Source organism: Periophthalmus magnuspinnatus, chromosome 15 (assembly GCF_009829125.3).
Source record: "Periophthalmus magnuspinnatus isolate fPerMag1 chromosome 15, fPerMag1.2.pri, whole genome shotgun sequence".
Lineage (NCBI taxonomy): Eukaryota > Metazoa > Chordata > Actinopteri > Gobiiformes > Gobiidae > Periophthalmus > Periophthalmus magnuspinnatus.
Genome location: NC_047140.1, coordinates 7,637,350 through 7,654,208, shown reverse-complemented (window position 1 = coordinate 7,654,208; position 16,859 = coordinate 7,637,350). Strand labels below are relative to the sequence as shown.

Here is a 16,859-nt window from a genome sequence, read left to right as displayed (position 1 = left end):
GATGAGAGCACATTACTCTATAATTACGGCACAGTCAGTCTCCTAATAGGACAAACTAATGCAGATTGGACATGATGTTTAATGATGTTTGGTTTTTGTTGTGTTTTTTTCAGCCATTGGACTACGAGACCACGCCTATACACACCGTCGTTGTGGAGGTACATGAGGAACTGGCAGTACGCCCTCCCGAAAACGCCAGAAACGCCATCACCACGGCAACGGTAAGTACAATCCTTTTTAACAAAATAATATGAATGTCATATTTCAAGTCACATGCTATGCGCAGGACTGAGTATGCAAAATATGACTCAGGTGATGGACTAAATTATGAATCTCCTTACTGTAAACAACCAGGGTGTGTTAGATTCAGTGTAGTTAGCTCCTCTCTTCATACAGATATAAGGCAGTGAGATGTCAGAACTGAAGAAGCTATAAGCTCTGTGCACAATAGACCTCTGGCTAGCTCATTGTGTCTCAAACCTTATGCCAACTTTTATTACGTACGAACGTAAAATTTGAAATAAACAACACATTTTAAAGAGGGGTTATTTGACTTCTATGGGGTATTAACTGCTAACACATAGCTTGTTTAGATCACCATATTACCTTTTATTATCAACATGTTTTATGGGTTTCACTTTCACTTTTGAGTTGTGAGTCTCCCCTTCCTTTGCTCCCTGCATTAAGTCACTCCCCCTTCAGAGCACTATCACAACACAATCAGTGTGTACCAGGTTAGTTAAGTTGCTGTGCAGTTTTGTATCATGTTTTTGTAGATTTATGAAGAGTTGTCGTGTGGGAGCATGGGTGGCGTAGGCTTGTGGGCGGAGCCTTAGACAGAATCTTACAGCTAATCATAAGGAAGGTTACGAATAGGGCACGGGCGAAATCACTAAAATACTCAAACATGTATAGATGACATCTACAACCTCTTCAGGGAACAACATTATAACAAATAATTCTCACAAAAAAAAAAAAAAAAGATTTAGGTAATGATTGCTTTTATATGTAGAATATTTCAGTTTGTGGCGTTATTTTAATCTTTATTATGCTGCAAAATTAGTGTTAGCATTAGCATTGATACATAAAAACTTGCTTTTATAAACTGTAAACTGTATACATATGGACGATTGAGGGATCACACATTGTTTTATTTATGTATTTACCAGGTCACCATACATGTTTTGGACGTGGACGAGCCACCAGTTTTCACCAGGTCCAGCTATAACTTTGTTGTGGAGGAGGAAAAAATCGTGCAGAACATCGGCACCGTCTCAGCCACTGACCCAGACAGGGCTAAGAATACGATACGGTAAGTTTCTATTATCACAAAAAGAACGTGTATGGGAACGCCAGGAGAGTACTTGGGAATCTGCACTTTAACTGGCCTGAATCTGAACTGTATTTCTTCCACTAAAGGAAAACAAATTTTACTTCAGACATATTTTGGAAACTATTTGCCTGAATGAAATTGCCTATAAATTTTATAAGCATTTTGTTGGTTGAGAACAATAAAGAAACAACTGCCAGGGACAATCAATTTAATCCAGTCAAAGACGCTGTTGTGGGAACCATGTGGAAACAAGAGAATGACCTGATGGGAAAAATTCATCGTGTCTTCAAGTTATTTAGTCTTATAATTAGTCAATGATGGAAAGAGTATGGCAAATTTGTACTCAAGTAAAAGTAGTTACATGGCAAAAAATGTACAAGTACTGCTTCCAAATTGTAATTAAGTAAATACACATGAAATAATACTCAGAGTAGTAGTTACTTTTAATAGAATAATAGCATTTTTTTTTCCAGTATTTTATATGAACTGAACAGTATAACATTTTAAACCACAATCCACATATTCTCTGAGCTCAAGCCAATCAGAGCAGGCGTCCAGTGATCTTATGTGTTTGTAGTTGCCGTGTTGTATTATTTTGCATGGGGCTGCCGATCTTAAGAGCAGATAAGTTCTATAGGGACAGAGCCACTTTAAAGCCTCCAGAGAATCAGTGCAGTGCAGTCACATGAACATTGAACGTTTTACACAAATGGTGCTACTTTATATCATATTCTCCATTGAAATGAATGGGATTCCCGCTTAACCGGAAGTTCCACCACAAGCAAAGAGCAGTTTAGTCACATTTAGGGCAAAAGTAGGTCCATAGGAAGAAGTAGAGACAGATGTGGATTGGGAAGATTGGACCTCATATTTTGAATGTAACTAATCACAGTTGCATGACTAGAATTAGTTTAGAAGTATAAAAATCTACTCAAAAAAGATACAGTTAGACTTACCCATTTACAGTAATGTGAGTATTTGTAATGACTTATGTTCCACCCCTATAATTACTTAGCTTGTTTTCTTTTAAGAAGTTGAATAATGGACTAATTTGCTACTCTTAGATCCATCTCAACTGACCACCTGTTAATTTTGGCCTCATTTGAACTGCCTGGTTCCTCAGCGAGACGTCGACGGCAGATATATGATTCTTTTGTCTATAAACAACATAACATTGCTGGTACTCACAGTATGACAGAATCCCTAGAAGCACATACGATAAAAATGCTCCCACTGCTTTAAACCAATCGCCACGCTGTTTATCATTTTTAGATACTCCATCTTGGATCGAGACTGCCCGTTCTCCATCGACCCCAAGACTGGTGTGCTGTCCACTGTCAGGCCCCTGGACCGCGAGCTCGAGGCCACACACATGTTTCAAGTCAAAGCGCAGGAGGATGGGAGCGGTACGTCACCCAAAGGCGCATAGCTTTTATGAATTCACTTCCTCAGACAATAGATCTTCACACTCCCATTCTGAGCATCTGCTTTCTGTTCACAACAAGCCCATATTTATTATGGAAAGAGAGTGGAATGTATTAGCAGGGATTTTATAAACGCCTCACGCTGCCTCAGTACCTGGAAGCACAGACAAGGATATGACCAGGGCGCTTTGTTCTATCAGTGTTACTTATATTTATACAGAGAATTGTTAAAAGAATCATGAAGCATCCTCCATTATAAAGCATTATCAGGGACTAAACCAAAAATGTGTTATGAAGGATGTTTTTTTTTATTATAAATCCATCTAAAACGCAAAGATATTAGTCCAGCCTATATCTGACTAGGGTGCATTCATACGTTTTAGTTTTTTTTTGGAGAATATTGTATCCAAAAATTAGATTCCATCTGCTTGTCTCTGTGGTAATGCTATTTGATTTGCCTGGAATGTTCGACAGTATGGCCTTAAGTTAATCTTTTTTGCAAATACCTTGATAAATATGCATTCTTCCTCTGTGCGGAGTAATAGTTTGAAGACATCACCTGCTGTCTGTATGAAGTTTATTGCTATACTGTGGAGCATTGTTGGCAAAATGACAACATCTCCATGGAAACAACCTCTCCACCAGAAACGTTACATGCCACTCCAGTAAATATCTATCGTTCTGCCCTGATCTACCGTTTAAAGTAAAGCATTGCATTTGCTTTCACCCACATAAATCTTGTTTTAGGAGTAGTCTATTTTCAATCCTTAATATTTAGGGAACAGAACCATAATCTGACAAGGTCCCTGTATACAGTGTCTCTGTTGAGCTAAAGATAGAGTTCAAGAAGATGCACTTGCAAAAGAACATCAATGTAAAGCAGATCTGAAAGCCAATGTACGAGAACGTGACAAGCCGCAAACGAATAGCCTCTTTAAATCTTCAAATCTGACTTGATCATCAAGAACATCTTCTCAGCACAAACTGCATTATAAAGATATGGACGTGGGTGGTGCTTATCTGAAGGATCTTAGCAAATATTGTGTTAAGAATAACTTTTGAATATAGAATAACTTATGTAGAAGAACATATATAAACCTTTTGAGATTACCAGCGTTCACTTACATCAGGTTATTGCGATCTCATTTATTTCATGTTAAAGTTTTTTTTTTTTTTTTTTTTTTTGTCATGTATGAGCTGTTTTCCCTCATCAAATTCATATCTAGAGTTGTATTTTGCTTCATTCAAACTTGTTCATGTCATCATTCTCTGAGCACTCAAAAATGCTCTGTTTGCATTTTGCCCAAATTGTTGCATCAAAGGCAAAAATCCATACTCCTGCACAGTTTTAAGCCCATAAAATGGTCACCGGACTCACTTTAAAGTCAAATTGTGGCCACAGCAAATCCATGGTTCTATTAGCTTAGCTTTCACATGGCCCGCGGCATGATTAATGAAACATGCATGGGTGACATCTAAAACCTCTTCAGGTGTGTTTTTGATGAGAGAACAATGTTATAACATGGTAGAAAGCTAAAACAAATGAAGTTAATTTTGCATAATACCCCCTCTTGAAAATATAAAACCTTATTGCTTATAAATGTGAACCGGGCTGTTAGATTTGTCTCAACTTAGAACAATTGGATGACAACCTGAAATGTATCAGTTCAAACCCCTACTGATACTTTACTTTTGTCCTTGGGCAGAGTACGTTGTCTGTTTTGCAGCTCAATTTATGAAATACTAAATTTGAAAAATGTTTTTACAATCCCACAAAATGGCTGCCCTGCCAGGACATACACTTTAAGAAAAGCAGGAAACCTTTATATCTCACAACGTGCTTTTTATGTTGTTTTTGAGTTTCGTAAAAATTCATTTCAGTTTGAGCCATTTGCAAGTCTCATTCTAACACACAGTCATTCATTTATGGTTTGACTTTGCACATCAGAATGCTTTATCACCATTTAGGATCCACATAAATCACCTTAATACCTGTTTTTACGACTGTCTTTGCTGGGGAAATTGTCGAACATTTTCCTCGGGTCTCTGGCCAATAAAAAGAAATATACAAAGCAAAGAAAAACACTCCCAGGGTAATTTATCTTGAGTTCCTATAAGCCCCCCAAATTCACCCCGATTTTTTCTGCTGACTTCATTCTAACCTAGAGTGGAGACAGTAACCTTTTATGTACTTGCTATATCCAAAAAAAAAATCTAAGGAAGGCTGTATTTCCTCATTACTTTTTGGTCATTCATATTAGTGCACTCTCTGCCCCCTCTTACACACTGTCTGCCGTTTCAGCGCTCTGTGGGTTTCAGAATAATGAGAAATAAGGGCCGTTGCCATAGCGGTTGACAATTTAAAACTAAATATGAATCTTTTGAATGGGGAAAAAGTCCTTAAAATGTTACATATAACAGGACCTTGAAACCTATAATTATGTGTTCTGTGCATCTTCACCACAGCAGCAGAATCATTAGCCTCCCCAGCATCTCTATCTCTTTCTATTCCTCTTCTTATTGTTTTAAAAGCCTTTACCTGCTAGGATCTAAGCGCCTGAAGTTTATCTGTGTAATTATTCATTTCACCACTCTCCTTTTACTTTTTTTTTTTTTCCAAACTTTTATTTTTATGAGCATTTTCAAACTTTTATTGCATTCAAAACACAAGCAATATAAAACATCTAGACAGAGCCGATTTTACTGGAGGAATCTATAAAAGGGCTGAGACGAGCTTTCCAATCACGTCGGCCTATAAGCACACCTGATATTTCTGTTACAACGAGATGGGAAATGTTCTTAATCATGCATTTGACTTTGCCTGGAGGTCTCTACACGTTTAACAAAGTCACTTCTTTATCGTCTATATATCCTTTAACTAATATACTAATATATATAACGCCCTTCCTTGTCACTAGTCTGAGATGTGCGTTGAAAGTTCACTCTATTTGGTAACAGAACGGCTCCTCTAGAATGACCATAAATAATGAGCAGTACATATTATTGAAACCCATTTTGCTTTTGATGCTCTGTGGGAGAAAAATGAGTTTCTGTCCAAAAGAAATCATATCATTTTCTTCTCTTTTCATTTCGAACGACTTTGCTCCTTTTATGTTATGCAAATCATTTACATTAAGAGTGATCACTGAAAATTGCTGCTTAACCACCATCAATGAAAGGTGCAAACTACACTACCACTTGTATATCTAGATGCTCTGATTAACGCACATGGGTAGAAAAAAGTGTTGCAGAAAAAAAAATACAAGACAAGAACACACCAGAACGTAAAACATACATGAAATCCAAAAAGCCAACCTTCAGAATTGGGAAGTCAACCCCTCGTAGTTCTGCCACCCTCCATCTCGTGTCCATCGTGGCAGCGCATAGTGAGGAAGCAGTTTCCCTCATGGCCAATCAGATGTAGTGTTTCAGTTATCAGATGTAATATTGATCACCCTCTTTCACTGTGTAGTAGATTGTCCACTGGTTCAGGTGGTGCCTCGTTCAAATGCCCCCACCTTTTCCTGGATGCATCTTGTCAACTACCTGTTCCAACCTTTAGTCACAGGTGCAGATTCGCACACATGTCTTCTTGGTCTGGGAAAAGTAACCAAAGTCGCTGCGCCCTCCGCTCTTGCTGCAAAAGCCCTTTCCTCTTCAGGTCGTTTGTGGTTTCCTCCATGTTGTCGGCGTCACTGCCCCTGTCGTAGAACACGAGGACTCTAGCTGGGTACAAAGTTTGGACGTGATTTCCCATCTCTTTGAGCATCTTCCTTACGGGTTGTAAGCTTTGATATTGAAAAGGATGCCACTGGTTTAGTCTTAGTCAAAATATACACGTCTTCCATTAAACTGAATAACTCATTTACCCCATGCAGAGCGGAGAAACATTTACTTCATTCTGAGAGCAGTGACGACGCTGTACGGCTCAAGTAGCATTAGCACAGAGGAGCGCAGACTTCAGAAAGGCCTCCACAAATACTTGTATATTGGTCCCTTCAGCCCCCTCAACAATCCCATGAATTTGGATATTATTTCTGCGGGTGCGGGCGTCTAGGTCTGATAGGCTCGTTTGGAGTTTCAGTTGTAGCTGTAGAGTCTTTGTCATTGAGATTGAACTCATCTTCCTCTTCATCACTGACATCTCTAACTGCCAGGATCTACGCACAAATGTTTATCCACTGTAAATTATTCATCGCATCTTTATATTTTTTCCTGTATCTATGTTGGTATCTCCTCTAATTCCACTGCAGCAGCAGAATCATCAACTTCTTCAGCTTCTGCTTCTCTTCTTGAATATTGCAATGCTAACTTCTTACCTGCAGGGGTCTAAAAAGCAAAGTTCCTTCCATCAATAGACTAATCATTGTTCTTCACTCATTTATCTATGTCTGTAACTTTTATCATACTGACCGCAGCAGCACAACCATCAGCCTCTCCTTTTCCTCTTCTTATTGTTTCTCTACCTGACATCTCTACCTGCCAGGGTCTAAGCACCAAAGTTCACTCAATAAACAATTTGCATTTTACTGATACATGCCTGTTTAAACCTTGTCTTATTGAAAACTTCTCCAAATTGGTACAAATTACGTTGTGTTTTTCTGTAGGTTTGGAGACATTTGTCAAAGTGGACATCAGCGTTCAGGATATCAATGACAACAAACCAGAGCTGATCGCCGAGGACATATTTTTGTGTGAAAACGACCAAACTAATACGGTAAGCACCCAGTCACTTTCCATAAATATGTTTACAATGTGGTTTATCAGCTTCATGGCCTTAGGTAATGTTATAGTACAAATGTATGCCTTTATTTTCTTAAGTAGCTGGTATGAGAGCATATCTTTAGATGAGAAAAACTATTAAGACATGCATGTGGTGATAATGAGCTGTGGGAATTGTGCCTCTATACATACACAAGTCTACATTTGCTGTCTGATTTTGAAAAGCTGGTGTAACAAAGTCATGCTATAGGACAGATGCATATGGCAACTAAAATAAAGAGATTTTTAAAAATATATTGAATGTAGCCAACCCCCCTGAGTGACGGTTGATACTGATGATTTTCAGACTAAATGGAAAAATCAAAAATATTTTGCAAAAAGTGAACTTTATTTACAGTGGAGCTACAATGTTTTGGCAACTAGGCCTTCATCAGCACAATGTTCCTGAGTTTGGGAGTCTTTCCTCACACCTAATGATCATGAGTTCTGGCATCAACTATTCTGAACTATTCTTGCACAAAACTGTGCCCATTTCACCACCAAAGGCCCTCCCAGCTATTTCACCCAAATTCTGCCCTGCTTCCTCTTCCCTGCCTTCCCCCAGAGCTGTTATCACCGAGAGGTAGGACACACAGGGCTCTGCTGTCCCAGGACATACAGTCATGTGATGGAGCTGTATCTACAGTTACACCTCGTAGACTGATTAACAGTTACACTGTCCAATCAGAGAAATGTATTTATTTATTTTATTTATCTTTATTTATACAGGGGAGCCCAATGAGAGCACTCGGGCTCTCCATTTCATGGGCACCCTGTTTAAATGCAATACAAACAGAAAAAATAAATAAATCACATTCCCTGTAAGAAGATGTACTTATACTGTATGCTAGTTTCCTACTGAAACTAATCTGAAATTTGCTGTGCTCAGTGTCAGATCTTTATGTAACAAATCCTTTTTAATTAATGATTTTATTTCATCTTTTAATCTTGACTTTATGTTTTAACCAAAACATGGCTCGACAAAAACACAGGTAACGCAATTCTAGAGGAATTAACTCCACCCAACTTCAAATTTGAATCTGAAACACGACCCAACAAAAAGGCTGGAGGTGTGTGTACAGTCTTGATCCTGTTAGATCTAAGTGCTGCCTTTGATCATGGGATCCTCTTACAGAGACTGAAGGACTGGGTGGGCGTCTTTGGTACTGCAGTTAACTGGTTAAAGTCCTATCTAGAAGACTGGGAGTTCTTTATCGAAATTGGAAAATGTGTCTCAGATAAAATGTCCCTGACCTGTGGGGTGCCCCAGGAGTCAATCCTGAGACCCCTGTTGTTCAGTCTCTACATGCTGCCGTTAGCCCAGTTAATATACACAATAATGTGTCTTACCACAACTATGCAGATGACACTCAGATCTATATCTCACTGGCAGCAGGTGAATATGGACCAGTGGATTCACTCTGCCACTGCATCCAACAGATCAGTGTGTGGATGTGAAACAACTTTCTCCAGCTAAACTCAGACAAGACTGAAGTCATCATCTTTGGCCCACAGAAACAAAGAGAAAGTGTCAGCAGTCTTTCTCTCTAAAACCTTCAAATCTGGCTAGAAATCTAGAGGTGAGAGGTGAGACAGGTCTCTACTTTGACAATGTTTAAATCCAGGCCTAAAATGGTTCTGTTTAGCAGTGCATATCACTGAAAGGTTTTTATTCTGCACTCTCCTCTTTTAATGTAAATTTTATAATGGTTAGGATTTATGTTTTGAATTGTTTGTATTGTAGTTTTAATGTCTTTCTTATTATGTAAAGCACTTTGAATTACTTTGTGTATGAATTGTGCTATACAAATAAACTTGCCTTGCCTATTTACGCACACACCCTCTCCAACGGCTCTAGAAATAAAATATGCGCAACAATCTTTTTATCTTAAGATTTAATGGCACCAAATCTTCAAATACACCGTAAGAGCTGGAGAAACACATAACACATTGTGTAAATGCCAAATGCCATGCTCTTACACATTAGCAAAATGAACCGTAACATTATCTTACAGAAAATGTGTAATTAAAGTGTGTTTTTATCACAAAATGACATTAACAATCATCTTGGTGACTCAAAACATTAGACTTGTGCTTATATGAAATGTCTCTTCAGCAGGGTAACTAATGCAAAAAAACATGTTAATTCTGCTCCATGTCAACTTCTAGTGGTTTTTCTTTTAGTAAACAAAAATATACATGTTGGTTATTGACATTAAAGAAGCACTGTGTAACTTTTCTGCCAACTCTTGACGCCATTGACCTGGATGTCAGGACCTAAATTTGACTCTTCAAAGATTCTCTGGGGTTTTTAGAAAAGAGGTCCAAAGTAGATTGACTGAATTTTAATAAAGGGATGGCATTTTATACATTTACATGAAGTATGTTTTCATCAGTTCTGTTCTTTACCCTAGTGTAGTTTATCAGGTAGGAGAAGGATGTATAGGGTCGCTAACGTATCCATGGGTAAAATGGGGTTCCATGGTGGGGAAAGGGTGAGAACCACTGGTCTAGAGATAGAATGTTTCACAATATCGCATTAAAGGTCCTACATTATGTAAAATTAACTCTTGTGAACTTTAAGTCATGTTAGAACATTGTTACCTCCTCAAAAACAGACCTGGAGTTGTGTTTTGTTTCATTCACCCATGTTTGAGTAATCCTTTATTATTAGTCTGTCTACATCTTCAAAGCTCAAAATGTTCTGTTCCACCTTGTGATGCCATGAAGTGGTACTGTTTTAAGTTAACAGCTCCTTTTACCTTAGGTTCAGTAGAGATTGTAGAGATCCAAATGGTTCTAGTGAAGGTGTATGGAGTTTAAAAACACAGTGGAGCACTTCTTGAATTATCACATGACATCACAAGGTGGAACAGAGTGTTTTCAGTTTGAGGGAAGAACTCAATCTAAATATGCAGAGTTTGTGTGTTAAACATGTGTGAATGGAAAAAAACACAACTCCAAGGTTGTTTGTGATGAGGAAACAACTTGTACGTCCTTTAAATGATCTCCAGTTTTAGGTTTTTAGCACTTTTATCATCAAAATACATTGAAAGTGGGTGATCTATGAGAAAGCATGGGCCATTCAAGGGGAGACATGCCCCCTCAAGCCCCCCCGGTGCCACCCCTAAGTACCACCAAAGAAAATATCTGGTTTTCCAAGTGCCACCTGCTCTATAACAGGACTAATCCAGGTCTAATCTCAGGCTAAACCAGGTCTAAAAGTGGACTACATGATTTCCATTGAAGTTCTAAACAGGAAATTATCCAAAGTAGGACAGAAAAGTGGATAAAATGAACTCTAAATGAAGCAAACCCACAAACTGAAGAGCTGCCCAAGATGCCAGATAAAAGCACTTCACATTGGGATTCATGTTTTGGGAGTAAAGATCGAAACAAAATGACTTAATTTTGTTTCTAAAATGTTTGGAATGATGATTATAATGTGACCTGAATAATCCCCACTTCAGTTGTGTTAACTTCTAGCTGGTGTTTATATTAACAATTTCAGACTGAGGTAAATTCAGGTAAGTGCACAAAGTAAGCCTTTATGCACTGTGAGTTTGAGCCTCTGTCTTTACATTCAGCTCTCGCACAAGTGCATCATTTGTTTATGGTAATTATTGTATATGATGTTTATCCCTGTGGATTCAACATAAAAAACACACACACACGCACACCCCCACACACGCACATACACACCCCCACACACTCACACACACACACATGCACACACACATTTGGTTTGATGTAGTTTTCAGATGTTCTGACCTCTCCTCTCTCTGTCTCTTGTCTGTCTCACTCCTCTGTTCCTCACCTCTCTTCACCTCTGTCTCCCTCCCTCCCTCTTCATCTCCGCTCTTCCTCTTCCTCAGGTGCTGGGGACTCTGAGAGCCACAGATAAGGATGAGCAGCCAGCCAGGTTCAGCTTCGGCCTGGCCAGCCCCAGCTCCAACTTCACTGTCCGGGACCACGGAAGTAAGCAAGCTGTCTCTCTCTTTCTCTCTCTTTCTCTCTCTTTATCTCCCAGCTCAGAGTAGCGTTTGTGTGCAGCCGTCTGATGGGGGCGCTGGAGGGCTTTGTGGGGGTGTGCGGAGGGAGAGGTTTTGTGTGAAGTGAGAAATGGAAGCCTTTTTCCTGAATTTTTAATATTTCTTAATTATGGCTTTTAGATGTCATTTCACGTGGCTAGAATGATCTTGCAGTAAATGCATGGGAAAGTCAAAGTCTCTCTCCCTCGCTCTCCCCATATGTCTCTCTCTGTCACTCTCTCTGCCTGTCTCTCTCCCTCTCTTTCTCTCTTTGACTGTCTCTCTTTCTCTCTGTTTCTCTCTGTCTGTCTTTCTGTTTTTCCTGTCCTCTCTTTGCTCTCTCTTGCGCCTTCTCTCTCCCTGTGCTAGTCCCCCTCCCTCTCTGTCTCTCTGTCTGTATTTCTCTCTCTCTCTTCCTGTCTGTCAGTCTCTCTCTCTCTCTTCCTCTCTGTCAGTCTCTCTCTCTCTCTTCCTCTCTGTCAGTCTCTCTCTCTTTCTTTCTCTCTGTCAGTCTCTCTCTTTGTCTGTCAGTCTCTGTCTTTGTCCATCAGTCTCTCTCTCTCTGTCTATCAGTCTCCCTCTTTCTCTGTCAGTCTCTCTTTCTCTCTCTGTCTGTCAGTCTCTCCTTGTCTGTCAGTCTCTCTTTCTCTCTGTCTGTCAGTCTCCCTCTCTCTTTCTCTCTGTCAGTCTCTCTTTCTCTCTCTGTCTGTCAGTCTCCCTCTGTCTTTCTCTCTGTCAGTCTCCCTCTCTCCCTCTCTGCTCCTTACATACATTTACCTTGTCACTCTTGCTGCTTGTTGCTCGTTGCTATAGCTACGTGCTGGTCCCTGTCGTTGGAGCTGAGGTTTAACTCCAGACTGTGCTTTAACACTGCTCCTGATGGTGCAGATGTAGCAGCACATGTTAGCACACTCTGTTAAGTATAAGAGCGACCAGCTGGAGTGCCGTTCTAGTGTGTGGCATCAGTTCAAATATTTGTCGTACCTTACTCATTAGTGCATAGAAGATTCATATAAGTAAAGTAGGTAGTAAAAAACATCACATTTTAATAAGATGAATAAGATTTTACTTTTTCTGCTTTTAAGGAATGGACTCCTGAGTGGACAATACCGATTCCAATACCACACTGATAATAATAAAACAGTCTTTATTTAGACAGTAGAATGTGATTTCAACAAGTAAAGTATTATATTACTCTCCATAGTGATCCATGAGCGTATACTAGTCTATGTGACCTTATACTCGTTCAGGTCGTTTCAAGATCAGTTTTAGTATATATTAGCATCTGATTTTCGATACTTTTAACAACCCTAGTAATGATTAAAAGGCTCATATTGTGCTATTTCTGATCTATGTTACAATGATGTTTCCTCATCAAAAACCTACCTAGAGTTGTGTTTTGTTTCATTCACACACGTTTGAGTAACATTTTATTATTCATCTGTCTACATTTCTAATGCTCACAATACTCGTTCCACTTTGTGATGTCACGAAGTGCTAGTTTTCAAGTTAACAGCTCCTTTTACCTTTAGTTCCGTAAAGATTACCAATTCCAGGGCTCAAATTATCCGAATGATTCTAGTGAAGTTGTGCAGAGCTTAAAAACACAGTGGAGCACTTCCTGTATTACCACATGGCATCACAAGGTGGAACGGAGTGTTTTCTGTTTGAGAGAAAATAGCGTAATATCTCCCTTTTAATATCGCAGCCCTTTTTAACAACTTGGAAAGATATTTATTCAGCATCAGAGTGTATAAACTGGAGAGACTAAGTGAATATTAATATGATATTTACTAATTATCTTTGAAGTGAAGGCAATGTGAGCTTTCAGATGAAAAATGGAAGCTATGGACTTAATAAACACAGAGAAGCACTTTGAAGCACTGGAAAAAGATGGCACCACCTTGTGACATCATCAGATGAAACGGAGTGTCTTGAGCTTTTCAGAAGGAGACGATGGAATGATGAAGATGTACTATATGTGAATGCAACAAAAAACATCTCCAGGTTTCCTTTTTCTATAATAAAACATAACTTGCTTTAAAAGTCCTGCATTATTCGTCTACATCTACACAGAGCACTTCCTGTATTACCACATGACATCACAAGGTGGAACAGAGTGTTTTCTGCCTGAGAGACCTCAGTCTAAATATACAAGATTTGTGTGTTAAACGTGTGAATGAAACAAAAAAACACAACTCTGGATATGTTTTTGATGAGGAAACAACATAATAACAGATCAGAAAACATCGTAATATGGGCCCTTTAAACCTCAGCAAATATTGTGCTCTTTAATCCTTCAAATGTATAACTCCTGGCTGTAGGTCCCTGTACAAACCCCATACATCAGGTCTTTTATGATTTAGAGGCTGTCTGTTCAGTGTGCTATAGGAGCCAAGTCAAACAAACTGCACACATTATGATAAACCCAAATATATTATAAGACTGAAAACACTGGCGTCCAAATCTGCAGTATGTTCCAAGTGAGAGAGATCGTACATTTAGAGCAGAGTGCTGGCTGCTACAAGAGCCATATACATTACAATATATGAACTCCACACTTCATTAAGTATAGTCGTGTTATAAATATACAGGGCCTTATGTTGAACTCACATCCATTCTGGTGACAATCGGAATATTTTAATACGGGAAGATGGCTTTAAATATCTGCCAATACCTGATATGAACCGATACCAGTGAAGAGAGATAAAAATAGTGATTCTTTTTGTCAGACGGGAGAGTTTGTTTACCTGCTTTACATGTTTTGGCTACTTCCGTTAACCTTCCTTAGCAACGCTGTCAATCAAACCTGTTGCTAACGCTAGCGGGAGTGACCTCGGGGAAAGAAGGCAGCTGATTTGTCTATTATCAGTATTCATATCTTGAGTTACAGACAAAATATGAACATTTTAAGACCGAAATGACAAGTCTGACAGCAGCAGTTACAGAGAGAGGGGCGCAACTGTTTTCTAATGTAAAGTGAATTGGAGCCAGAGATGACAGAAGTGCACTTATGATCACTTTCTATTTGGAACGCGGTGGCTAATGGTTTAGCTATGTCCATTTATTTAAACAGTCTATGGTAGTGACGTGTCTTGTTGGCTGCTTTACTTGGTTACGCCCTCTACTGTCTGACACCTTCTACAGGACTGCATCCCATGTGCGTGATAAGGTGTACGCTCCCTCGTCTCGATTTATGCTCCTCGTTTGTAAATCTCGATAGCCTCTCTGGTCCCGTGCTGGTGTTTGTTGCTTTTAGCCCGGATGACGCTGGTATAATGCTGGTATTATTCCAGTCCATGATGTGGCTTTGTCTTGTAGTGGTCATATACGGCTGATTTCAGATTTTCCTGTAGGATTTGCACACAAGTTCCAAAGAAATGTTTACCTCCAGTATTTATTTTCTTGCAATATGGTTATAGACTTTTCTTTATATTTTCTAGATGTTTAGACATTTCACATCATTTATTTTAGTCCTGTTTAGACCTAGTACATCAGGGGTGTCCAAACGTTTCTCATTAAGGGCCACATATGAAAACACAGACAAAGCTGAGGGCCGATTGAGGGCCATAGACTGGTCATCTTCATCTGTGTTATTATTACAAGTTAGACTGAACCACTAGACATTTATTCATGCTTACATCCTGGGACACATTAAATATTTGATATGGACAGTAAGTAGATTTTCAGAAATGTATAGTAAAAAGTACTGTTTAAGGTAATATGGGACAATTCACCTGGAAGCTTGAGGGCCAAGAAAAATTGGTCTGAGGGCCGAATGTGGCCCTCAAGCCACACTTTGGGCATGCCTGTAGTAAATGGTTTCGTTTAGTCTAGATCTGGACATGCTTTAGTACCATGCTTTAGACACTATCTGCTATTGTTTTTAGACATTATAATGGATAGGTCAGCGTCCTTAATGCAGCATCCTTTTATGCAAAATCGTCTTTTTCGAGCTTTTAACCATGTTATAGTTACTTAGCCTTCTCATTTATCCTCTAGAAGTTGTATTCAGAGAGATTCGTGCATGTTTGAGCAATGTTTATTTGTTCTCCAGTTTTATTTTCTTAATCTGTGATACTCGCTTTTATTAAGTCGTTTGAGATCAATATTGCAACTTAAAATGTCCAAATTATAACAGAACGATCCATAGACGTCGTAGATTATACCTAAATAACAGACACAAACACAATAAATCTTCTTTAAGTGGCAGGTGGATATAATAAATGACTTTACTGAACACCAACCACCAGTGTTTTTTTTATTATTATTATTTTTTTGGTTTGCTTTTGCTCTTTTTTCACCAACTCCCCAAATTTTAAAAACAGATTTCTTCGCAACTTTAAGAGCTCATCCCTTTTGTTCCCAGCCACTCCACCAAATCTCCCGTCTGTATTGCACCATCCTGCCTGTATATTTACCCACTCTCCCTCAGTAGTGGCAGAACACTTTTCATCACTTTTGATCAGCCCCTAACCTTGTCGTACAGAGAGGGTGTTAGCGAGCGTGCTAGTCAAATATTCGCACATGAAAGCCCGGGATGAAACATTTAGCTGGAGTCGTACTATTTCATTCAGCGCGAGGGGAGATAAACAGAGGAGAAACGGCCCCTCGCGCCTCATACATTTACAGGGGCCCGGGGGAGGAGAGGAAGAAGGAGGGGGACGGGGGTAGGAAAGGAGAGAGCGGAGATGGAGGAGGAGGTAGCAGAGGAGATTAGGAAGGATGGATGCAGGCTGTACACGCAATTTATGACATATACAGACTCTATAAGATCTGTGGTATATATAGACCTCGTTTAGACCTGCTTAAAGGTCGTATATTATGCAAAATTAACTCTTGAGAGCTTTAAACCTAGTTATAATGTTGCTACCTCATTAAAAACATATATGGAGTTGTGTTTTTGAACCCAAGAACCCATCTCCAGATCTTGAGCTTGGTTTACATGATGGTGCTCTGGTTAAGTTTTGATAAAGACCTGCTGTAGACCTTGTTTGGACCTTGTGTAGTCCTGGTTTAGCCCTGATTTGGATGTAGTGGTCCTGGTACAGACCTTCGTAAGTTCTAGACTTGCTTTAGTAGTTTAAATTGGATATAGTCCTTGTTTCGTCTCGTTAAGTACTGGTTTTAGTGTTGTCGTGATGCTAAAAATTGAAACCCAATTTCGATGCAAAGGAATATATAGTAAAAACACTCTTTCTTTAGATGATAGAATAGGATTTTCAACATAAAAAATAGTACTTTCTTCTTACCATGTGGTCTTATATCTGTGTAATTCCTCAGTCGTGCAGGAAGGTTCCGTAGTGGTCC

The 16,859-nt window shown here is 39.2% G+C and overlaps 1 protein-coding gene and 1 long non-coding RNA gene across 2 annotated transcripts in view; both read left to right on the top strand.

Moving 5' to 3' along the window:
• The window catches only part of LOC129456861 (uncharacterized), a 138,568-nt gene that overhangs the window by 76,481 nt on the left and 45,228 nt on the right, over positions 1-16,859 (top strand). The gene's annotated exons all lie outside the window — the stretch shown is intronic.
• Positions 1-16,859, top strand: part of cdh5 (cadherin 5) — a 108,545-nt gene that overhangs the window by 46,458 nt on the left and 45,228 nt on the right. The window contains exons 7-11 of the mRNA XM_033980261.2: positions 114-221; positions 1,170-1,312; positions 2,606-2,739; positions 7,365-7,474; positions 11,394-11,496. Of these exons, the coding sequence (XP_033836152.2) occupies positions 114-221; positions 1,170-1,312; positions 2,606-2,739; positions 7,365-7,474; positions 11,394-11,496 (598 nt within the window). The remainder of the gene's footprint in view (positions 1-113; positions 222-1,169; positions 1,313-2,605; positions 2,740-7,364; positions 7,475-11,393; positions 11,497-16,859) is intronic.